At 44.1% G+C, this 24,790-nt stretch overlaps 2 protein-coding genes across 2 annotated transcripts in view; one reads left to right on the top strand and one right to left on the bottom strand.

Moving 5' to 3' along the window:
* Nucleotides 1–17,333, top strand: part of AXDND1 (axonemal dynein light chain domain containing 1) — an 81,819-nt gene extending 64,486 nt beyond the window's left edge. The window contains exons 21-26 of the mRNA XM_015075520.3: nt 316–426; nt 6,832–6,945; nt 8,418–8,522; nt 14,305–14,387; nt 15,468–15,721; nt 17,046–17,333. Of these exons, the coding sequence (XP_014931006.1) occupies nt 316–426; nt 6,832–6,945; nt 8,418–8,522; nt 14,305–14,387; nt 15,468–15,721; nt 17,046–17,125 (747 nt within the window). The 3' untranslated portion in view covers nt 17,126–17,333. The remainder of the gene's footprint in view (nt 1–315; nt 427–6,831; nt 6,946–8,417; nt 8,523–14,304; nt 14,388–15,467; nt 15,722–17,045) is intronic.
* Nucleotides 3,525–4,073, bottom strand: LOC128312976 (FAU ubiquitin-like and ribosomal protein S30). The gene has a single exon (XM_053209113.1). The coding sequence runs from the start codon at nt 4,017–4,019 to the stop codon at nt 3,540–3,542; it is 480 nt and encodes a 159-aa protein (XP_053065088.1). The 5' UTR covers nt 4,020–4,073; the 3' UTR covers nt 3,525–3,539.
* Nucleotides 17,334–24,790: the final 7,457 nt, after the last annotated feature.

The raw sequence follows: 24,790 nt of genomic DNA, 5'->3' as shown, positions 1-24,790 counted from the left end.
ACATTTGTTGGGACAGACCGTTTGCCTGTAGTAAATGCAGCAGCCTTTCTGCATCTGGTTTTATGGCACAGCACAGCTCCTTGCCCCATTACAACCCAGATCCCAAAATCCTGTTGATAAGAGATGGTATGATTTCAGGTCTGTGTTCATAGAGACTCATTTCTGCACAAATCTTTGAACTGAAGTGATAAAAAGTTAATTGAATGGAGTTGTATTTAGAGTTGTATTTAACAGCTCCTCGATAGAAGGAGTGAATAAATGAGTTGTTACAGTCTGATTTTTTCTGCTTAGTAATTATCTTTGATCTCTTCTCAGAGAGAATGTCATGAGTGGATCACCACATGTTCTCACCTCCTTTCTGGGCTTAAAGGCAGAATAATAAAGTTACTGACACCGGAAGAAAAGGAGTACCTGTTTGGAGAAGAGGTATTTGCCATGTGTTGGCATTGATCATTATTCAGCCTCGTCCTGTATTGCAATAGATAAGGTTTCAGTGACTTTTTCCTATCAGTGTTCTGAGTCCTCACTTATTTACCAGAAGACAATTTGGTCCCTGACCAAGAGCATTAGTAGTTCTTCTCCCTTCTAAGGGAGAAAATCATCCACCTAAGTATCTCTCCTCACTTTCTTAGCGGATGATTTTGCTTTATCCTTCATAAAAGGAAGGGTGGCTTTCAGAGGGGAGCTGCCTGTCACATCCTGAGGCAGGTCCTCAGACTGGTCTGCTTTTGCGTGCACACTTCCTCATCCCCTTCAGGCTCTGTCTTCCATTTAAGGTTATTTCTTCTCTTGAGCACCTAACCCAGCCCATTGGCCTCTCTCTTTTGTGTCTTAAAAATTTTTTTTAAGTTTATTTTTTATTTTATTTTATTTTATTTTATTTTATTTTTTTTAGACAGTTTTTTCAATTTTTTTTAATGTTTTTTAAATTTATTTTTGAGACCGAGAGAGACAGAGCATGAACAGGGGAGGGTGAGAGAGAGAGAGGGAGACACAGAATCTGAAACAGGTTCCAGGCTCTGAGCTGTCAGCACAGAGCCCAATGCGGGGCTCGAACTCACAGAGTGAGAGATCATGACCTGAGCCAAAGTCGGACGCTTAACTGACTGAGCCACCCAGGCGCCCCTAAGTTTATTTATTTTTGAGAGAGAGAGAGAGAGAGAGAGAAAGAGAGAGAGCATGTAGGCAAGTGCTGGAGGGGCAGCGAGAGGGGAGTACAGAGGATCTGAAGCAGACTCTGTGCTGACAGCGGAGAGCCCAGTGCGGGGCTCCAACTCACGAACTTTGAGATCATAACCTGAGCCGAAGTCAGACACTCAACGGATGGAGCCACCCAGGCGCCCTGTGGGACTTGCGTTTTATATTGAAACACCAAAGAAACACCACCTTTCTAAATTATACACCTTTTACAAATGCTTATTTTTCTTTGCTGCCCAGATCTTGGCCAGAATTATTTTGAATTAGCCACTGAATGATTTCAGAAAATTAAGTAACACAGACGTGATCTTGGCTACGCAACAGATCTATGAAAAAATTAAATTCAAGAGCTCTGCACAATCATAGGGAACAGAAAGGATTTTAAAGCTGATTGAATTCAGCCTAACATCAGATGTGTGAAACTTTGCATTACCACCCATCCTTGATCTATGCCTATGTTTGAGCATCTGCAGCGGCAGAGACCTACTTTCAGAATTAGCCATTTGTTTTGGTGAGCACTCACTAGTAGAATGTTATTCTTTCTATTGAACTAGATGAAATACATTTCCTTGTAACTTTTTCTGCTCACTGGCCCTGTTCAGCCTTTTGGGTTGATGTGAACAAGGTGGATTTCTCTTCCACATTGTACTGTTTCTAATATTCCATGTTGTAGTGTTTTCTAACATTTGAAAAGAGCGATATTCAACCTAAGTCTGTTTCTGGAATTTATTTTCTATTTATCTGTTCATGGGTCATCACCACAATATTTTAATTTTTGAGGCATTATGGTGCATTTTCATATCTGGTAGGGTCAGCTCTCCTCATGGGCTTCTCTTTTCATGGGCTTCAGGGTTTCACCATTTTTGCTTACTTATTCTTCTATAGAACTCTATCATCTACCTCTAGAAAAAATAGGAATTTTGAAAACTGGGATCATTCTAAATTTATATATTAACTTAGAGCAGAGATACTTATGTTGTTGGGTTGTCGTATCCAAAAATGGGGGATACAGGATGTCTACTTTTAATGCTTTTTAATGATGTTTTATGGTTTACTCATTTTGTGCATTTCTTGTGAGGTTTATGTCTGACTATTTTATTTTACTGCTATTTTAAATGGGATCTTCTTTTCCATTGTATCTTATAATTGAGAACTGTGTGTATGTTACTGATATATGTATTTTAATTTTATATTCTGTGACTTTATTGAATTATCTTATTGTTTTCAGTAGTTTTCAATAGATTCTCTTGGGTTCTCCAGATACTTAATCAAATCATCTACAAATAGAGATAATTTGACCTCTTTCTTTCAATTATTATGGCTCTAATCGCTTTTTCTTGTCTGATTTCAATGGGTAATTCTTCCAATTAGGTGTTAAATAGTGGTAGCAATAGTAAGCATCCTCTTCTTTTTAAAAAAATTAAATTTTTTTTTTTTTTTTTTTTTTTTTTTTTTGGATAGAGAGAGTACAAGCAGGGAAGGGGCAGAAAGAAAGAGGGAGGCATGGAATCTGAAGCAGGCTCCAGGCTCTGAGTTGTCAGCACAGAGCCCAACACGGGGCTTGAACTCACGGACCGCAAGACCATGATCTGAGCCGAATCGGATACCCAGCTGACTGTGCCACCCAGGCGCCCCTTTAATTTCTTTATTGTTCCTTCGTACATCCCAGATCTTCTGCCTGAGATCATTTTCTTTCTGCCTTGACCTTTACATTTTTCTTTAGTGAGGATTTACTGGAGGCAAACTTAATTTTTGTTTGTCTAAAAATGTCTTTATTTCACTCACATTCTTAAAATTTTTTTTGCTGGGCATACAATTCTAGGATGGTATTATTTTCTCTTAGCCCATTGATGACACTGTTTCTACTGTTTTCTGGATGTTATTGTTACCAAAGTGACAGTTGAGAATTCAGCTGTCAGTTTCTTTGAAGTTAACCCTCTCTTCTCTCTGGCTGCTTTGAAGATCTTTTTATCTTTGGCATTTTGCAGTTTCACTCTGATACGTTGTGAATGTGGAGTTCCTTTTCTTTTTAAATTTTGCTGTTAATTCTCTTGGTTTCCTGAATCTTTGAGTTGGTATCTTGAATTAGATGTGGAAAATTCTGTTTTTGTCTCTTCAAATATTGTCTCTACTATATTTGCTCTCTCCTTTCTTTCTGGCTGAATGGATATATATTAGAACCTATGCGCATGTCTTTGAACCTTATTTCGTATTTTCTATCTCTCTGTGTCTGCGCTGCATCCTGAATAATTTCATCTGGTTTACCTTCCTGTTCACTAATCTTCTATTAAACCTTTGTGTTCAGTTTTTATTTTATTTTATTTTCTATTTTTTTGACTGGACTAAGTGGCTTTATAGGGGAAAGCCAGGATTACGTCAGACGTAAGAGTTGGCATTGGGGCCCTTCTTCTTTCCAAAGGTGGGCACAACGTTGACAAAGTGCCAGTTGTATAGTATCCACCACTTGGCTTGGCCTGTCTTCTTCTCCTCCTCCTCCTCCTCCTCCTCCTCCTCCTCCTCCTTCTCCTTCTCCTTCGTTTGGCCACCTTAGGAGTCTGCCCTCTTACTTTCCCAGCATAGGTCAGGGAACCATGGACTTTACCTTCAAGCCTGCGGCAAGCTACTTCCAGGGTGGTCAGAGCCTCTTCTCCACACTGACCCAGGGTAGCCTCATCCTCTAGGGGCGTGCCTGCCAGGAGCACGACTTGATCTTCTGGAGCGACGCCCTCCAGAGAGGCTGCACGAACCTTGATCTGGGCGACCGTCTCCTGGCCGATCACCTCGAGGGTGTGTAGCTCCTGGGCGTGGACAAAAAGCTGCATGTCGGCCACTGGACAACGGCCACCGCAGCCGCGACCACGAAGATGGAGTCGAGGAAGAGCTCTGTTCAGTTTTGAAATTTAATTGTTAAAGTTCTATTTGGTTCTTTTTCGAGTCTGATCATTTTTGTCACCTTTGTCTCTTTATTCATATTTTCAATCTTTTATTTCTTTAGACAGGTTAATATAACTTTGTAGTCTGTTTGATAATTCTAATATATGATATATCTGTATAAGAATGTTAATTACAAACTGGACAGCAACATGCAAAAGAATGAAATTGGACCACTTTCTTGCACTATACACAAAAATAAATTCACAATGGATTAAAGACCTAATATGAGACCTGAAACCATAAAACTCCTAGCAGAGAGCACATAAGATAATTTCTCCAGCATCGGCCATAGCAACGTTTTCCTGGATACATCTCCTAAGGCAAGGGAAACAAAAGCAAAAATAAACTATTGGAACTACTTCAAAATAAAAAGCTTCTGTGCAGCAAGGCCCCTGGGTGCCGTAGTCGGTTGAGCGTCCAACTCTTCATTTTGGCTCAGGTCATGAATCCTGGGGTTGTGGGACTGAGTCCTGCATTCGGCTTCACAGTGAGCCTGGAGCCTGCTGAGGATTCTCTCCATCTCCTGCTCTGCCCCTTCCACTGCTCACCTGCTCTCTCTCTATAAAAAAGAAGAAAAAAGCTACACAGCGAAAGGGAATAATTAACAAAACTAAAAGAGAAATACCAAGTGGGCAAAGATATTTGCAAATGTCAGCTCTGATAAAGGGTTAGTATCTGAAATATATAAAGAACCTCTACGACTCAATACCAAAGAACCAAATAATCCAATTAACAAATGGGCAGAAGACATGAACAGACTCTGCTCCAAAGAAGACGTTCAGATGGCCAACAGATACTTAAAAAGATGCTCAACATCACTCATCATCAGGGAAATGCAAACCAAAACCACAATGAGATATCACTTCACACTTGTCAGAATGGCTAAAATCAAACACACAAGAAACAAGAAGTGTTGGTGAGGATGTGGAGAAAAAGGAACCCTTATGTACTGTTGGTAGGAATACAAACTGGTGCAGCCATTGTGGAAAACAGTATGGAGGTTCCTCAAAAAATTAAAAATCAGACTACATGTGATCAAGTAATCCTACTACTGGGTATTTAAGCAAAGAATATGAAAACACTAACTCAAAAAGATATATGCACCCCTATGTTTATTGCAGCATTATTTATTATAGACAACTTATGGAAGCAGCCCAGGTGTCCATCGATAAGTGAATGGGTAAAGATGATGTGATAATACACACTCACGTATGCACGTGTGGATACACACACACACACACACACACACACACACACACACACACACACAGGAATATTACTCGGCCGTAAAAAAGAATGAGATCTTGCCATTTGCAACAACACAGATGGATCTAGAGGGTATAATGCTAAGTGAAATAAGACAGAAATGTCTAGCTTCTGTTTTTTACACATCGTTGCTGTGAACATCTGAAGGACATTTTTCAGTCGATCATTGTGTAGACTTCTTTGCATTGTGTAGACTTCTTTGAGGTATTCAACACTGTTGACTCCTTCTTTCTCCTCTTTTGGCTTTCCTGGTGGACCTCTCAGACTTCTGACATGACTTCTGGCCTTTTCTGGGAGCTCGTCTTTCTTCCCTAGCCCTTTATGTGACTAGGTTCCTGTCCTAAGGCCTCATCCCCTAACACTTCACAAGGTCTCCTTTGGATGTAATTTACCTTCTTGGCTTCAACTAAATTCAATTAAATAATTGTTAAATGATTATCTTTAGCCCAAATGCCTCCATCTAAACTCTAGATCCGTATATTTAACAACCTACTGAATATTTCCAGTTGGATATCTTAGTGGTAACTCAAAGTCACATAGCTGAGTCTGAACTCATCTGTCTTCCCATACCTGCTTATGCAACTTTGTTCATTATCTCTGTGAACGGTATTATCATCTACGTAGTGGCCTACACCATACATCAGGTATCATTCAAGATGCTTCCATTCCCTAACCATTCCATATCCATCGAATTACTCAAGCAGTAAGAGTTAACTCCTAAATAACCTCTTGAATCCTTACCCTCCTCTTCATTTCTGAAACCCTGTGTTGTTCATTCTCTACTCTCACCTTTTCTCCTTCTTTCTCTTTCTCCCTCCCTCCCTCACTCCTCTCTCTCTCTCTCTCTCTCTCGCCTCTTTCTCTTTAAATCTACTCTCATGTTGCTAGAGTGATTGTTTTAAAATTAAGACATATTAGCCAATTTATCAATACCTCATTGCCTTCAGGATAAAATTGTTTCCCTGAAAAGCCACTCGAGCCCTTCCTCTATGATTGTGCTCCTGTCCATCTACCCCTAAATTTCTGTCCTACTGAACTACTTTGCCCTCAGGAGCCAATCATGCCCATGCAGCATCCTCTGCCTAGAATACCCCATGCTATCTTTTCCCCTTACTCATCCTTCCAGAAGAAACTCAGACATTATGTCCTCCAGGAAACCTTCCTGACCAACCCTCTCACCCCTATCCACTACCAGATCTGGATTAGGTGTTCCTACCATGCGACTATATGTATCCATAGCATTTTCTTGTCCACTAAATTGTAAGCTTCTTAAGGACAGAGGCCATTCTTATTCACTTTTTTGTCCTTATGCCCAGCACAGTATCCAGTTGGAAGATTAGTACGCATTAAATACTTTTGAATGAATAATTGGTATATACTACTCAATTATTAATATACACTAAGCTATCATTATACTATTGTTTTATCTCACAGGATTTTGTAAAAGAATTAATTGAGCCTGAAACAGACAGGCTTTTTAGAGAAGATGAAGGAGAAAGTATGGAGGATAAGAAACTTGAGAAGGAAAAGGAAGAAGAGAAAGAAGAGGTAAGATGTTTAGTATTATCATTTCTTTCCCTTTGTGTTTTTAAAGAATATGTTTAGAGGTACTAGTGAAAATAGAAATAGATCATCTGGCATAAATCAAGTTGCGTCCTTTCTTCTTGTAGATTTAGCCATACCCGCAGACACCCTTAGCTCTTTGTTTTCCACGGAAGGAACGTCCTTTTCCTTTTCAAAATCCACCTGCTTCCCATCAGCCTCATTCACACCTGTCCTCCTATTTCCTACACTATCTGCCTTTCACTCTGATGCTGTTTCTTTATCCTTTCATTGCCAGATTTTTCAAACAGTAATGTAAACTCTATGTGTCCACTTCTTCAGCTCCTGTTCTGGGCTGCCTTTCCCCTCCTCCCAGGCCCACACCTTCCTTCTCCTTACCCTGTCCCCACCCCTGCTGAGGCATTAGTAGTAATAACAACCCTTCCTGGGGCACTTATAATAATGATGAAAATGCAACGATAACTGCCACTAATTGAGTGCCTACTGTGAGCTACATGTTCTGTACATGTTACCTCTTATCTACACAGTACAACTTCAAGGTAAAAATTATTGTCCCGTTTTACAGATAAGAAAATTGAAACTCAGGTTGACTGACTACCCTAAGTCAGATAGCTGTAAGTGGCAGAACCAGCATTCAAACCCAGATTAGTCTGGCAAGAGCCCTTTGCTGATTCCTGGATTGACTATTGTCTTTGGCTCTTAGAACTCATGATCACCTAACATTCTCTGTACTGTCTTAACTTACTTCCCTGATGTTTCTTCTCTGTGAATAGTTTAAATGTTGGTATGACTCCAGGCTGTGACCTAGGTCCTCTACTCACTGTATATGCTGGACAGCACTACAAAAATATGATAACAACACCCAAGCTTCTTTGGACCAGCATTTTCTGTTTTATTTCTGCTACAGTCCTTGGCATATGGAAGACACAAAATAAATGGAAAACAGTGTTATGTGGCCACTAAATAATGTCATACCTTTTAACTGAATCATGCATTCCCTCCTCTCCACCTCTGAGGCCTTAGTCCTGGCTCTTTCCTCTCTACGGTACAAACTTTGTTCAACCTTCAGGTATCACTTTCTCTCTCAAAACTTACCTGACTGTCTAGGCAGAGTTCAGGGCTCTTTTCTGGATACACACAGCTTTTGGAACCCACCTCTTTGCTAACAGTAATCTGGCATACCATAATTATTTTCTGGGCCATCTCTCCCACTGTGCTATGAATTCTTGGGGTCTGGAAGAAATCCTTTTTGTTTTTCTCACATTTTCTCCCCTGGTCTCCGCTTCCCCGTCCCCACTAATTTCTCACACAGTGTTTGCTCTAAAGTCTTCAAAATGCTCGTTGAGTGACTAGAGCAAATGGAAAATCAAAGCTTCAGACATTCCTCCAGGCAACTTGCCCTGTCACTGTGTCCCATACCAGCTCACTAAAGGGACCTTCGTGTTTCTGTGCCCTAGAAGCCTTCAACATCCAGAGAAGAGGAAAGACTCATTCGAATAATTGAAAAAGATGAAAACGTTCATACCAAACCTCTATTTGAAACAGATGTATTCTCTTCCTGGGTATGTATCTGAAACCCAAATCGGAGATTCAAAACTAGAGAAAAAAGCCAGGAAATTTAACGGTATGTAAAAATGGTATGGATCTGACATAACTTTTAGCTCCAAGAGGACCAGGAGCTCCTACATAATATATTTTTCAGGGTTTTTTTTTCCTCCCAGCATCATCCCTGGAAAACTCTTGTTTTTCACCTTAACTTTATAAAAACTTCTCATTCTCTTCTTTAAACCTCAGTTTAAAGATTTTTTTTTTAAAGATTTATCTATTTTTGAGAGATAGAGCACAAGTGAGGAAGGGGAAGAGAGAGAGGGGGACAGAAGATCTGAAGCGGGTTCTGTGCTGACAGCAGTGGTGAGATTGATGTGGGGCTTGAACCCATGAGCGGTAACATCATGACCTGAGCCGAAGTAGGACGCTTCACCGACTAAGCCACCCAGGTGCCCCTAAACTTCATTTTAAAATGAGCATTTCATTGACTTTCTTAATTTAACAATATCTTGGTCAAAACTTGACCTACTTTTTTTTTTTTAGAATATTCATTCAGCAGATTCTATTGAGAACTGTGATCACCATATACTTCCAACCACAAGAATTAATGGGAAACTGGAAATTTTTAGAAACTCAGCAGGAAAATAGATTAAAAAAATTTTTTTTAATGTTTATTCATTTTTGAGAGAGAGAGAGAGAGCGTGCGCGAGAGAGCATGAGCAGGGGAGGGGCAGAGAGAGAGGGAGATACAGAACTCAAAGCAGGCTCTAGGCTCTGAGCTGTCAGCACAGAGCCCAACGTGGGCCTCCCACTCACAAACCATGAGATCATGACCTGAGCCAAAGTCGGATGCTTAGTCAACTGAGCCACCCAGGCGCCCCAGGAAAATAGATTTAAGATTCCTCCACAGAAAGTTCTAGGACCGTGGTAGACGTAAGTCAGTTCTAGAGTGGCGTGTCTCTGTGTCCAGGATGTCATGCCTTCATCCCATTAATCCCCCAAAATGGTATGTAGCGTTTTGTGTGTATGTTTATACTGTGCATTTTCCTGGCGGGGGTTGGTGGTGCCAGAAATCCATATATCGAATCCAGTTTCACCCCCACAGTAATGAACCATTTCACTGTCAGAGGTTTGGTCCATCTGAGCAGGTGGGTGCAGTGGGGCTGTGGTGAGGGTCAGGCCGGGCAGCAGCTGGATGACTAAGGCAGAGGTGTGGCCGATTGCAGGGGTATATGTCCAGGGAGGTTGTGGGAAGTAGGCTCCAAATCTTACAGGAAGAACTGGGGGAAATCACGTGGAGAGTCAGTCAGGAGTCATGTGCCATGAGACACGTACGGAAAGGGCACCACCGTTTGATCTCCTAACCCCACCAATCCCACCCAAGGCCTTCCTGCCTCAGATGGTCTCCCCTGCTGTGCTGTCTAGGCTAGGAGTCAGCGTCAAGTCTCCCAGATACCCAAACCAAGCAGGAAAACAGCCTATAGCCTGGGGCAAAATTGAGGGGCACAGAGCTTGTCTTTGGTGGTGGTGGCGGGGGGGGGGGGGGGTGCTGCTCCAGGATACCACCTTTCCATCTGACACGGTGCAGTGCCATGTGGCTAGCTCATCTGCAACGATGTGGCCCAGAAAGTCTGTCTCCAGGCTCTGGAAGGTTGCTAATGCTGCTACTATAGATCACCGAAGATTGAACCATTTACGTGCTCGTTGACTGTAAGGTCTGGGGAATGGAGCAAAATGCCAGCCGGGTATATAATTATTTGCAAGTTCCTGGAGGTAAAGAAGAATCACGTTCATCCTATGTGGTGGTGGCTGGAACACTCGCAGGCGGAAAGGGATCACCAGGTGCTCCAACAGAAGAGACCTAATTGTGCTTGGCCAGCAGAGACAAGGTTGATATTTGGGGCTGTGGGTGCCCAGGGAATGAAGTTTCCTTCAATTGGCTTGTGAGGTCAGAGATTTGGGGCAGGAGGCGGAGCTGGGGGAAGCGCCATCTTGGACTGTGCTGCAGGCCAGGTGGAACAGGTGGGGCCTGGGCTCCGTGTACCTGTCACTTACAAAAGTACTAGGGCTCCCTGAGGGTGCTTTAAGGTTTCAAATCTTCTATTGTAAGTTTTTCTTTTGCTTTTGTTTGCTTGTTTATTTCCTTTATTTGTTATTATTATTATTATTTTTTTATAGTCTCTGGTCCTAAGAACATAAATAACCATTTTGTAGGGATACAGGTTCAAGGCACCAGACCTAACAGGCAGCTGCACTCTTTTGCTAGTCTAAAAACACAACTCCCAGGAGGCAGTACATTTGATTAACCCTGGGGAAGGCAAGAAAAAAGGAAGGGATCGGGAAGCAGAAAGCCTGTGGTGTGCAGGTATAATTTGTCATGTCCCTGGGAGTTGAGTTGTAAAACTGGAGAGCTCCAAGAGATCGAGGAGCCCCAAGTTTCTAGTGAGAAATAGCGCCAGACCCTTGGGAAGCTAGTGACCTAAGCACGGAGAATTCCAGTTACTCTTAGTATCCCCTCCTGCAGATGACACTAGTGTGGGATTTTCTGAGGGTTGAGGTATGAGTGATATCTCAACAGAGGTGGTGATAAGTCACCACCAGCTTGGGGAGGCGGATGGCTTGACCTGGTAAACCAGGGCCTCATTCATACCATTACCCAATGCCCTAGCATCTACCACAATGGGGCTGGACCGTCCACTATTCAAACGCTCCTCAACTAGCCAGGAGTTAGGGCTTTGTGGAAATTCGTGAGGACTGTACTCAAAGCAGGCCCTGTGTGCATAATGTGGCCAGCTCCGTCTGAAACAGGCACATCTAATTTGTCACTGTGCCTGATGGACTGGTAAACCAAGCGATCCCTGTAGGCGGTGCTGGCTTTGCTGCCGTCCTTCCTGGGAGAAGGCTCCTCTGCTTTCGGAGGCAGCCCCGTTCAGTCAGTTCTGGTTACTTGCTGCAACGCACCCCTTGTGGCCCTTTCTGAATCAGAATCATTCCAACATTGTTCCTGTAGGACAGGCAGCCAGAATTCTGTAACATCTCAGCTGGCTGGTGGAGACGTGGGATGACTAAATCCGGCAAGCTCCCCACGAGGCTACCAAAAGTGCTCGGAGCTACCCTGGCCCCCCAGTGCTTCCTCTTGACCGCATGAGTAGGGTTGGCCACAGTTCAGCTACCCCAACAAACAAGATATTGGAAACGATCTCTTTCAGACTCATCTTCACATCGTAGGCTCTGGGTGTCCATAAAGAGTTATAAATGTATGAGGATGATAGGAGATTTTGCTGGATCACCTGTGAACTCCTGCAGAAAGATGAGCAGGCACCAGATTTGGGGGGATCAGCAGTATTTTTAACATAAGATTAGACATTCTGCCCTTCTGTCATTGGCCTGAAGGTGGCCCTTAGAAGTCTGTTTCCCTCTCACAATACCACGTACTCCAGAGCAGTGACTAATTTACGTATTTTATAACTGCAACAGGGAAGGGCCCTTGGATTGGTGGTTCTAGAAAATATGTCCAAAGCTGCTGCGGTGCTGTGTCAGTGCTGGGAGTTGGATCCCAAAGAAGTAGGCCTGGAGTAAGATCCTCCCTGAGATAGTGTCAGGCTAGAGCTATTGTCCAATTCAAAGCCCATTAGTGGAGTCAAACCTGAGGAAGACCAAGTCAAAAAGGCCAGAGACAGAATTGGAGTCAGAGACTAAGTGCAAAGCTACAGCAGATCGGCACAAATAAGGAAAGTCCAATGCAATTACTTCCAAGAGCCATGAGGCCCGTGTTTGTCTCTCTTAAACAGGGTGACAGACCACAGAAGCCAGAGGAAGGCTAGGCGTAGGAGAATAGGGTCTAAAGCCATGTCTGTGATTAGCCTTGAGGTGTCAGTATCGTTATATGGGTGATGCGGGGGAGGCTGCCACCAGCCATACATAGAGGATGCCACAGGAATTTCCTCTGGAAGGATTTGAAATGGACCACAAAACGTTAATCTGTACTTGCCAGTGTCAAAACAGGGACATTTTCCTCGCACACTGTAACTAAATATACGGTGGACTCTTGAAGAGCTCAGGGGTTAGGGACACTGACTCCCTGCAGTCAAAAATCCATATGTAACTTTTGACTCTCCAGAAACTTAACTAGTAATAGCCTACTGTTGACTGGAAGTCTCACAGATAACACGGACAGTCAACACATATTTTGTATGTCACACGAATTACGTACTGTATCCTTACAATGAAGTAAGCTAGAGGAAAGCAAATGTTATTAAGAAAATGATAAGAGGAAAGACATTTACAGTACTGGACTGTGAAAAAAATCCATGTAAAAGTGGGCATGCACTGTTCAAGCCTATGCAGTTCAAGGCTCCACTGTGCATCCGTTGAATGAGTGCGCGTCTGAAGGCTCCGGTGTGCGCAGAGTACGGTACTGGTTTACTTTGGTTTCTACCTACAAAGTTGTTCCGTAGAGCTGTAAACCATGTGAGGAATTCCAGTTCTAGAAGCCTCCGCCCTGAACACCTTTCTTTTGGCCTCACAGAACAAATAAGTTAGTGACACGTGCTGTGTGGCCACAGCTAAGTCACATGCTTCTGGTGCAGGCTGGACAATGATAGCATTTACTTTCCAAACAAACTACCCAAGAAAGGGGAGCAAAGCAGAAAGATAAGAGTAGGTGACTGGGACAATAAGAAGAGAGTAAAAGAGCTAGGGTAACAGTGAAAATGTTTCACGTGGTTTTTCTCTGGTTTTCCTTTAGAAAAAGCTAGCATAGTGCCATGGGCCGTGTGGGTGAGAATGAAGAGGCCCAGATGAGGGTTTTGCTTTAACCCAGTAGATCTTCTGTGTGGATGGAAGGCTGCCTACCCTCTCAGAGCTCCCTTTCCATCTATAATGTGGGGCTTACCTTTTACGCGCCTCAGGTTCGGAAACATGGATAAATGAGACTTTTAACACAGTTGTGGGCGAAAAGGGGCGAAGGGGAGTGGGAGGTACAGGCTTCCAGTTATGGAATGAATAAGTCACGGGGATGAGAGGTACAGCACAGGGAATATAGCCAGTGACATAGTAATAGCGTCGTATGGTGACAGATGGAAGCTACACTTGCGGTGAGCACAGCATAAGGTATAGATTCGTCCAACCAGCATGCGGTACACCTGGAGGTAATGTAACATCGTGTGTCAACTATCCTTCAATTTTTAAAATGTACGGTTCTGGGAAAATGTCATATTTATTTTAAAATATGCTTATAATTTTTGTTTTCTAAATACCTTCTTTTACCTTTCTCTTGTTTCCTAGAATGTATGTAGAGTCAAGATAAATGAAAGAGGCGGGTTTTTTTTTTCATACTTTCACTGCCTTGATATTTATTGAGTTCCCTAAGGCCCTGAGAGATCTGATTGGAAGTTGCAATGTTATGTGCTTGGTGAAGTAAATTCTTAAGAAAAATAGTTAATTTCCTTGATCATCAACTTGATTGATTACAGAAATACATTCAGCCTTCTCTTTATTTTTAAACCTTTTCTTCTTTCCTTGTTTCTTTTTGTTGATATTATTTTCCCTGCTTCTTCACAGTTCTAATCAAATTTATATCCACCTGTAGCATGAATAATTTGGGAGCTGGTATGCTGTGTGGCCATATCTAGTCCCTGTTCTTTTTTGGTGTCAAGACTGCTTGATCATTTACTATATAAATATGGATAGTAGAAAAAAAATATTCTGGAAAGCTTAGTCCAAAACATTCTGAAGAAGTAGAGTATTAACTGTTGGGATTCTCAGTTCACTCATACTGCTTATTTCCTTTGTCAGAGAGAATCAGCTAGTCAAGGTACACTGGCCCCAAAGTATCTTGAAGCAATGGCTATAATTGAACGCACACAGGAGAAGCTGATGTAAGTATGAGGCTCCACAATGGTAACAACAAAGATTGCCGGCCAGGAGGTTTAGCTGAGAAATCCACACTTCGTGGCTTACCTGTGTTTCTTCTGCTTCCTTTATCCTCACTAGTTGGTTGGGTATCTCCAAGTCTTCTGCTAATGGCAATGAAGTACACTGCTTCCACAGGGCATCCGTCCTCGCCCACGGTGGAGATGGAGGGAGGGAACGTGTGTGTATGTGGGGAATAGGGTGTTAGGAGGGTCTATTCAGTGTGTTTCTCAGAGATGAGCTAGAGACGGAGCTGGGAGAAATACTCTGCAAGAAAGAATGCTACATAACCCCAAGAGTAGGAAGGGCGATATAGTCAAGATGGTTGTGAGTGCCAAAAGAGCACACCATGTAGACATATAACACGCACTCTAGGAATTAAGAAGCACGTTTCAAATTGGTTTGATTTATTGTCAGATCTGGTTTTAGAGGTACTGGAAAAGAAAGGACACTATTGATTTAGTATGTTGGATCACATCAATGAAGAGGAGCCAAAATTAGCTACTGAAAAAGGGGTTCCTTGGCTATTGATGAGAAATCCAAATACCCAAAGTCAGATTTCACTAAGAAATTTTAAGTATGTTGCATCCTTTTTTTTTTAAGTTTTATTTTATTTTTTGAGAGACAGAGAGAGACAGAGCATGAGCAGGGGAGGGGCAGAGAGAGAGGGAGACACAGAATTCAAAGCAGGCTCCAGGCTCTGAGCTGTCGGCACGAAACCTGATGCAGGGCTCGACCTCACAGACCACGAGATCATGACCTGAGCTGAAGTCGGACGCTTAACCAACTGAGCCACCCAGGGGCCCCATAAATATGTTGCATTCTTAAATCACAGCATGACTGCCACTCTGATATCGCCATCCAAGTAGCTTCCAGGACCCCAGTTCTGGGTTAGTGATTGATGCTGCTGCCTCCCTTCTTTGTACGTTTTAGATGGACATATCTAATTCTACTGCCTCTTCTAGATTATGTGTTCCTATTCACGAAAGATATTTTTTCAAACCTTTCCATTCTGTTGTGTTTTCTCTGGCCTTTGTCCACATCAGAGAGTTTGAAAGCAGAGCCAGACAAGCAGAGGAGAAGTTTGAGGAGGTAAATGAGAAACTTCATCATACCCTCATAAGAAATAAAGAACTAGAGAGGGAAGTAGAGGATATTTTGATAAGGTCTCAAGAGAGGGAGGCTGAAAGACGAAGAGAAGAAGAAAATGAAAGAGGAGGAGAAGAAGAAGAAAAAGAAGAAGAGGAAGAAGAAGAAGGAAACAAGGCAGTAGAATGTTCCTCAAAGTCTCTAAAGAAAGGTGAGGCTTGCTTTCTCATTTTGCTTTATTAAGGTTTTACTAATGAAATGAAACTTGTTTGGGTCACAAATATCTTAGAAGAATATTAATATATTTAGTGATTTACTGGTTCATACTTTTCACAGGAATGCACATACATTTAACCATGTTACTGTCTTATTTGGACAACTCACAAAAAAGAAACCCAAACGACTAACAATTGTCGACAATAAACTAACATGAGATACAATTTTTACTTGTAAAACTGGCAAAGAGTTTTAAAAACAAAAGAACATAATGCTGATCAGAAGGGGCAAAGTAGTTCGTTTTACAGATGATACTCGTGGTTGGATAGACATATAGCTCTTTGAGAAAATAATTTGAAGGTATGTATGGATATGCCTTTAAAACATGCATATACTTTGACCCCTGACTAATTTTACCCTTGAGAATCTAGTCCAAGGAAATAATCCTAAATATAGAAAAAAAGATTAATGCACAAAGATGTTCAATGTATCATTGTATATAATAGAAACAACCTACCTCCAGGGACGCTTACATACGGTAAAGGGACGAGGCTTGTGCACGCTGGGTATGGGGAAGATCTGGACGGAGTAGGAGACACATTTGTTTTTGTTTTATGTCAGTATTTTTCATATTTGGCAAATCATTGTGCTCTGAGCTGTGAATGAAGACAGGAATCGAGAGAGAAGTTGACAAAGATGAATGGTGGCTTAGTCTCTGATCTCAGCGAGGCCTGCCTCGGTTAGGAGCTGGGAGCTGGGAGCCGGGAGATACACTAGGAGCAAGACGAGGGCGTGAACAAGAGGACCGAATGCAGGATGAGGTGGCAGCAGCCAGTCGGAAGGATTCGAAGTGAGAAGCCTGGTGTCATGGAGCAGCCAGGGAGAGCCGGCTTGATGGCAGGAGGCCCCCTGCACCCGTCCCGAGGGCGGGGCTGGAGTAGGGTCTGTGTGCAGGAGGCGGGGAGACAGCAGTGCAGCAATGGATGGGGATTCTGGATCCTGGCTCTATTTGAATTTTTTTTTTTCCCTCCAGTCTCAGGATATGTATAGGAAGGAAGAGGAAATCCCTCTCCTTGACCACATAGTCCTCTTTTCCAGGACCCAGAACTCAGGTGACTAGCTGGCTGCACTTTAACTTTGGGAAAATGTGCTCTGAATCCCAGTAACCAACTTAGAGTCAAATCTGGGGTACATTGCCTGTTTGTAGCTTGGGAGGTACTCAGGCAGAATGGAATTTTTTAACACTGTGTGAAGTTAAAAGTCCTCCGTAAATATTAGATGTCGTTACTACAGTATTCTAATTGTTTTTGTCTTTTCAGAAGCGCAGCGCAAGGAGGGTCTTCTCAACCCTAAGTCCAGGACCCGGACTAAACCCAACTATAAGACCAAGCCCAAGTAACATCCTCAGGGTGCTGGGCTTCAGCATGGCTGCCCTCACTGATACCCGTGTGCTACCGAGCTGACAGTGTGGCTCGATCCGAGGGACTTCCTGCACAACAGCTACTGCAAAGGCCGCGAATATTTTGTTTTTACAAGTCGCAGCAGTGGCTGGAGGGAATAAGTGCATTAGCTTATTTCCCAGATTAAAAATAGCTTGTGCGAAAGTTTGCTAGCCTCTTCAGCTGAGTTCCTAACAGAGGTCCGTGAAAAGTATCAGTTACTGTCAAGAAAATAATGCTTTTTGAAGACTCTGAACTCTGCAAAGAAGAGTGGCAAATAAAAAGCATTATTTTTTCGATTTAAAAGAGAGGAGCCTGACGAGGCTCTCAGGTTTCTGCAGCATTTTCAGATTTCTTATGATTTCAGGCATCCTTATGATTTATTTGATTTTCACAATACCACTACAAAGTAGGTCGGGGAGATACTGTTATCCCCATTCCTCAGAAGATGAAACTGAGGCCCCAAAGGGTTATACGACTCCGCACGGTCACAGAACTGATCGGTGTCAGGGCCCCCAGCTTACTGGACCTGTGTCCAGATGTTTGGCAATGGTGATGGAACACCAGGCCATTGTTCAGGTGGTTTCCTTCACAGGGAAAGGGCGGAAGGTCATTACTGAAATTTAAGAACATTGCTGAAGATTCACCCAGAATCTCCATTTTTTGCTTCAATCGCCTCACATATCTGCTCTGTTCATGACCCTGGATCCACGTAGGCACTAGAGATGGACTAACTTGCAAAAATAAGTTGCAAGTGACAAATGGACATTCTGGGCGGTCACTCAGCAAGGACTCCCTCCTGCCTCACTGCTCCTGGTACGCTTGCACTTGCTCTGATCTCGGGCGCCAAACACCTGTGCTGAGATTTCTGTACCTGCTTTGGCTCCACGTATTTGGTGTTCCTTTGGACTCATCTCCTGGAATTTTGGACCTTTGCCTGTTCCTTACACCTCAGAAACCCCGTGACCCAGAGTCCCCAGCCTTTGTCAGCCCAGTCGCTGGCCAGGCCTACGTCTGGCCACCATCAAAGTGTGGGTAGGATGAGTTTCAAGAATGCGTGGGGTCTACCGAAGCCTGCGGGTTGGCTCTAAGTCTGAGGGAAGAAAACGGGACTTCAGACAGTTAGCTGTGTTTGTGGCTCAGCCGAAAGCCAAAGCTGATGCTATGGGTTCCCACTTACAGTTCATTTGCTGGGACAGAGCCAGCCCTACCCTTTTGCTTTCCCAGAGATTCTAGATGATTCTAGCAAATTTGGAGGCTTCTTGGTGGGATTTCAGAATACTTTTTAATTAATTTCCCACTTTGCAGCAATGAGTGGTCGTTTCCGTACAAATCAGCAGCCCCCATCCCTGAACTTGAGAGCCTTGCCCCTCAGAACACGGCAGCTCCATCGGGTGCAAGGCTCCATCTCTAAAGGCCAGAGTTATGGCTGCTGCCACAATTAGAACGAGACGTCTGGCACCATGAACCTAGCTGGGTGGTTTGCTTGCAAGCCACAGAAACCCACTCTTGCAAACACACGAAAGTGTGTTGGGGAGCCCAGGGGGTAGAGGGAAGTCTTAAAGAGCCAGGCCAGGAACAGATGGGACCAGACAGTTTTAGATTTCAGGAGCAAGAACTGCTTCACCATGTGCCCCAGTTGCTATCACCAAACAAACTCCAATCGTTTCTTCTGTCTTTAAATGATTGTGCTAAAGTCTGAGTGACAGAAAGGCTACCCTGTGGTCACAAACCACCCCGTGGATGTACCAGTGGTGGCAAGAGGATGTCTGGGATCTCTAGCTGCCTTAAAGGGAAGGGAGGACACCTTGCTCTACTGTGCCACCAAAACAGATCACAGTATGGGGAAAGGAAATGCCCAGAAGACAATGAGGTTGGTGGTAGGAGGGCATAAGGGATGTGAAGTGGGTTAAAGGACAAAACGTGTGCTACAGGAAAGGCGTCTGCACCGGTGCTCCCTAACAGCCTGGGCAGCTCCGTTTTCCCAAAGAGCTGACTTGTGGGCAGTTTGAGATAGTCCTCAAGACCTTGCCATACCTTCTCAGAGTGATCCTGAGCTGGGCTCCCGAGAGGCCAGCCGCTCTGCTCGGATGTCCAGACAAAGGCGTGCTGACCTCAGCTCCAGAGAGCTGGCCTGACCCTCCCGGAGAGGAAACTGGGTGGGCCTCATCGTACTCCTCTGCGTTCCCCTTACCCCCCAATCTCAGTGCCTCTGTGCACCTTTACAACGAGTCCTTGAAATCTTGAGGCGGGATTCTAATACAAGAGACCCCGTGCGTTAAGTTCTTCAGCTGGTCCTGTCCAAGAACCACCGCCCTGGGGGTGGGAGCTACTGGCCGTCAGGGCTACCTTTGAAGCATGGGGGCAACCTGTGTAGGGGGCCAGTCTTCTGTTTGTGTACAGCTTGGTCACTGTCATTTAGAGCTGTTGGGGTAAAACCAGAAAACAGTAATAGCCGTTTGCTGAGGATTTACTTGGCGTCATCACTGTGCCAAGCACTTCGTATATTATCTCATTTAATCACAACAATTCTGTGATGTGGGTCATACTTTTATCCTCATTCCCGTCAGGACAAGTAGCGTGTTTAAAGCTAAACATTTAGTGAGTGACCAAATCTGGTATGTCTAACAGCCGAGCACAGGCTCTCAGCTACAGTGCTATACTGCCTCTCCACATCAGAAAAGGCTGCAAGTGCAGTTGATGACCCCTCTTGTTAAAAAAAAAAATTAAAATTTTTTAACGTTTTACTTATTTTTGAGACAGGGAGAGACAGAGCATGAACAGGGGAGGGACACACAGAATCTGAAACAGGCTCCAGGCTCCGAGCTGTCAGCCCAGAGCCCGACGCGGGGCTCGAACCGACGGACCGTGAGATCATGACCTGAGCCGAAGTCGGCTGCTTAACCGACTGAACCACCCAGGCGCCCCCTGCCCCCCAAAAATTTTTTTATGTTCATTCTTGAGAGAGAGAGAGAGAGAGAGACAGAGTGCAAGTGTGTGTGGGGGGGAGGGATAGAAAGAGAGGGAGACGCAGAATCCGAAGTGGGCTCCAGGCTCTGAGCCGTCAGCACAGAGCCCGATGCAGGGCTCAAACCCATGAACTGCGAGATCACGACCTGAGCCAAAGTCGGACGCTTAACTGACTGAGCCACCCAGGGGCCCCGATGACCGCTCTTTTTAGAGGGTTTGATTTCCATACCCTCTACTTGTTGCTCAGCTCAACCGCAGAGCAAATGCACTGACACAAAATTCTAGAGGACATGAGAAGCTTTGTAGAGCCAGTAGACTCTGCCAGAGAACACAGTAGCCACCAGGAACAATGTGACAAGGGGAATTATACTTACTCAGCCATCCAGAAATGGCCCTCAAAGAAACAGGATGCAAGGCATAGGCAGAATGACCCGGCGGGCCTCCCAGATTTAGGGGAGTCCAGACTGCAGGCCTCCAGCACCTTCCTGCTACTACTGGTGAGCTAGGGTGGCCCTTGAAGTTTTTAAGGAGAGCCTGTAAAGCCTCCTTAAAGATGGCTTCTTTCTGGTGGAGTCCGACAACCTGTAGTACACCAGCCATTAAGTCACATGCCTGCACAATAAATTCAGGTCTAGACAGACTAAAGAGTCATTGCCAAGCGCCAGAGGCCCTGGAATAGCACTGGCACAGAACTTGTCATGGACTTGTCCCACTCTCACAGCCATGTTGTATTGGTCACAGTGGACTCCAGCTCCAGACTGGAACATCTCCCCTTCTATCAGCTTGCTGCCTACAATGGACTCAATTCGTGTGTCGCCCCAGAATTCCTACGTTGAAATCCTAGCCTCCGATGCGATGGTGTTAGCAGGCGGGCCTTTGGCAGATGATTAGGTCACGGGGTGGAGCCCTCACGAGTGGGATTCGCGCCCTTACAACAAAGACCCCAGAGAGCTCCCCTCTTATGCCATGAGAGGACACGGCGAGAAGACAGCTGTCTGTGAACCAAGAATTGGGCCCTCGCCGGGTCGACTGGCATCTTCATCTCGGACTCCCCAGCCTCAAATGAGAAATTTCTGTTGTTTGGAGGCCACCTTATGATATTGTGTTATAGAGCAGCCTGAACTAACTAACACTGCTGCTCTGTTAATGTTAAATTTCTGGAGAAAAACTCTTCCCTAGCGCATATCTTGGTTTTGGATTGTACTGTCCAGCTTGTCCTCCAGCCATCACCTCAAGATCAGTAGTAACCAGCTGGAACGCAGCACCTGGGTGTCAAGAGAAGACTGCTGCTGGGACTCGCAGGAGGCACTGAAGCCTCACCAGCCTCTGAAGAACTTCCCCTTGACCATCACTAGACCCTTTCCCGCAGGGCAGTTTCGTAACAACTTAACCTTGGCATTTCCCACCCGTCAAGCACTCCCATCCCATCCCAACAGCCAATGAATAGTGGAAGATAAGTCACAGGCTGCTTGAGCAGACCCGGAAGGTGCCCTCTGGTGAGCTAATGAGAAATTTAAATGTTGACTAGAGCCAGACAGCAGAGGCGACCAACCAGGGGCTGGTGGCACAGGCACTCCCCAGACATGTAGGTAAATCTGCCTTTGACAAGATGAACCACGCTGCAGGGAATTCTTACGGGTCATAAAAGCCATTATTGCATTATTACCCTGGAACTCCCTCCTCATTGTTCTGTTCCTGGCTCTGGTCATACCTGAATCAGCACGACCCTGCCTCCTTCGTTACTTATGCCAACATCTGCCAACCTGAGATCAGGAGCCATGTATATGTGGTGAAAAGTGACCAACTACCCTCGATGCCATCTTCTTTCCAAGAACCACTAGTTGGGATGGGTGTGGGCCAACACAATGGTAATGAGAAATATTTCCCACTTCAGGGGTGCTCTCATTGCCATTGGTCCTGTAAATGGGCTGGACCGTCAATGACTGCGCCCTGGCTGGTCCACAAAAGCAAACTGCAAACCCTCAATGGTTAGGTACTCTAGGAAATCATGCAGAACGTCCCTCAACTCTCATCCTATCTATTGCCTCCTCAGTGCTTGCTTTCCTCTCTCTGGCACCATATGTTAGGCCCTGACATATTTCATGACCTGCTTTTGGCTTACTTGGATTTGATGGCCTCTTGGATTCCATATTTTGTATCTTGGCACTTCTGCTGGTTTAAAGTTTTGCTTGTCAGAATCTTCCATTGACTCTAGTCGAGACTAGTCAATCTGTGGCTTTCAGTACTGCCCCACAACCAAGTACGGTCACTGGGAGTAGGGAGGGACACTTCTTTTGAGAAGATGTGGGAATATTTTTCAGATGCATAGGGGCACTTGGACCCCAATGTTTATAGCAGCACTCTCAACAATAGCCAAGTTGTGGAAAGAGCCTAAATGTCCATCAACTGATGAATGGATAAAGAAATTGTGGTTTATGTACACAATGGAGTACTACGTGGCAAGGAGAAAGAATGAAATACGGCCCCTTGTAGCAACGTGGATGGAACTGGAGAGTGTGATGCTAAGTGAAATAAGCCATACAGAGAAAGACAGCTACCATATGGTTTCACTCTTATGTGGATCCTGAGAAACTTAACAGAAACCCATGGGGGAGGGGAAGGAAAAAAAAAAAAAGAGGTTAGAGCGGAAGAGAGCCAAAGCATAAGAGACTCTTAGAAACTGAGAACAAACTGAGGGTTGATGGGGGGTGGGAGGGAGGAGAGGGTGGGTGATGGGCCTTGAGGAGGGCACCTGTTGGGATGAGCACTGGGTGTTGTATGGAAACCAATTTGACAATAAACTTCATATATTGAAAAATATTTTTCAGAACTGGGTGAAATAGCCTTTTGAAACAAAATTCAAACTTACCATCTCGGTATAGAGTGATCACATAAGCTGTTAAAATAATAAATGAATTGGGCATGGTTGCATGAATATGTAGGTCGTTTGGGGTTTTTCTGAGAGAGAGCGCACACCTGTGCGCAGTGTGCTGGGGAGGGGCAGAGGGAGAGGGAGAGAACCTTAAGCTTGCTGAACATGGGGCCCAACGTGGGGCTCAATCTCACCACCGTGAGATCACGACCTGAGCCAAAGTTAAGAGTGGGACACTCAACCAGCTGAGCCACCCAGGCACCCGTGCATGTGTAGGTTTTGAAATGATCTCACAGTTCTGGGGCTCCTGGGTGGCTCAGCTGGTTAATCGTGCAACTCTTGATCTTGGCTCAGGTCACGATCTTGTGGGTCCGTGAGTTCGAGCACCACGTCGGGCTCCCTGCTGACAGTGCGAAGCCTCCTTGGGATTCTCTCTCTCTGCCCCGCCCCTTCTCACTCTCTCTCTCAAAATAAATAAAAACGCAAAACAAATCATCTAATGGTTCTGCCTAATTTTGGGAAGACACATTGCTTGGCTAAAGCCCTCGGGCACGCAGGCTTGGGCTAGAGTGTGTGCTTTCCCAGCTGTGGATGGAGGTGAGGAGGCAGCTTAGAGGTGTATAACCCAGACGACCCTAGGTTGGCATCATTGCAACTGCTATATAATAAGGTACTGCTAGGGAGTTTCTGGTCTTTTGTTTTTGGAGGACAGGAGGATTGGTGGAGAGGGCAGAAATGTAGAAGTGATTGAGAGAACAGAAAAGGTAAAGCATCCTTGATCCTGGGCCTTGTTTCCGTTACTTAAACATAGTGGGGAAACAGCCTGTCCCCGACGGACAAAATGCTATAAAAGTTTCTAGGTCCATTCCTATTTCATTCATATTTTCATATTTCTAGGTCCATTCCTATTCTATTCACGATACATTTTCTCTGTGAAATAATGCTCGGTAGGGTTTTATGGGCTAACGTCATAAACAAAAACCCTTTATAGGTGTGTTTACTAAAATGTTTAAAGTTCTCAGGGATGGCAGGAACACATCTCCAAGGTAAAGTAATAACCTTGGATTAACATGAAGAGGAAACAGGTGGTCTGAAGGACAGAGCAGTCACCAAATAGTTACCATTTCTTTCCGTACTAGCAACATGGAAGTTCCCATTATAAGTAGCATTTTACTAACATACACAATTTTAATAGTATTTTTGTAGTGTAAGATTTTATAATATTATTGATTTTTTTAAGTCTTTAGCGGGTTTGCCATATACCTCAGCACGCTTTCTTATTTACTTGGCTAATTCTTTTCTGTAGCCACATATTTCTAATTGTGTAAGACAAGTACACAGGAGAAGCTTACACTAATTGTGTAAGACGAGTTAGTGGACACTAAGACTTACAAGAATATATTCATATTTAAGATTATCTGTACTAGAAGAGAATACTTCAGAGCATGTATGGATCACATAATGTCATTGCTGTTTGAGAAATAAGCAAGCTGGTAAATTCTATACTGAGAATACATCAGCCCCATGTTCACAGAGATGCTTCTTCAGATTTGAAGCAACATGTATCAGGTAAATGCTTTTGTCCTTTTATTTCTCTATTTTATTTTTTTATTAAATTTTTTTTAATGTTTATTTATTTTTGAGAGAGAGAAACAGAGAGTGAATGGGGGAGGGACAGAGAGAGAGGGAGACACAGAATCCAAAGTAGGGTCCAGGCTCCGAGCTGTCAGCAGAGCCCGACGCAGCCTGACGTGGGGCTCAAATTCATGAACTGTGAGATCAT

This window comes from Acinonyx jubatus, chromosome E4 (assembly GCF_027475565.1).
Source record: "Acinonyx jubatus isolate Ajub_Pintada_27869175 chromosome E4, VMU_Ajub_asm_v1.0, whole genome shotgun sequence".
Taxonomy (NCBI): Eukaryota; Metazoa; Chordata; class Mammalia; order Carnivora; family Felidae; genus Acinonyx; species Acinonyx jubatus.
The sequence above is the reverse complement of the archived record's forward strand: the minus strand, read 5'-3'. Positions and strand labels throughout refer to the sequence as shown.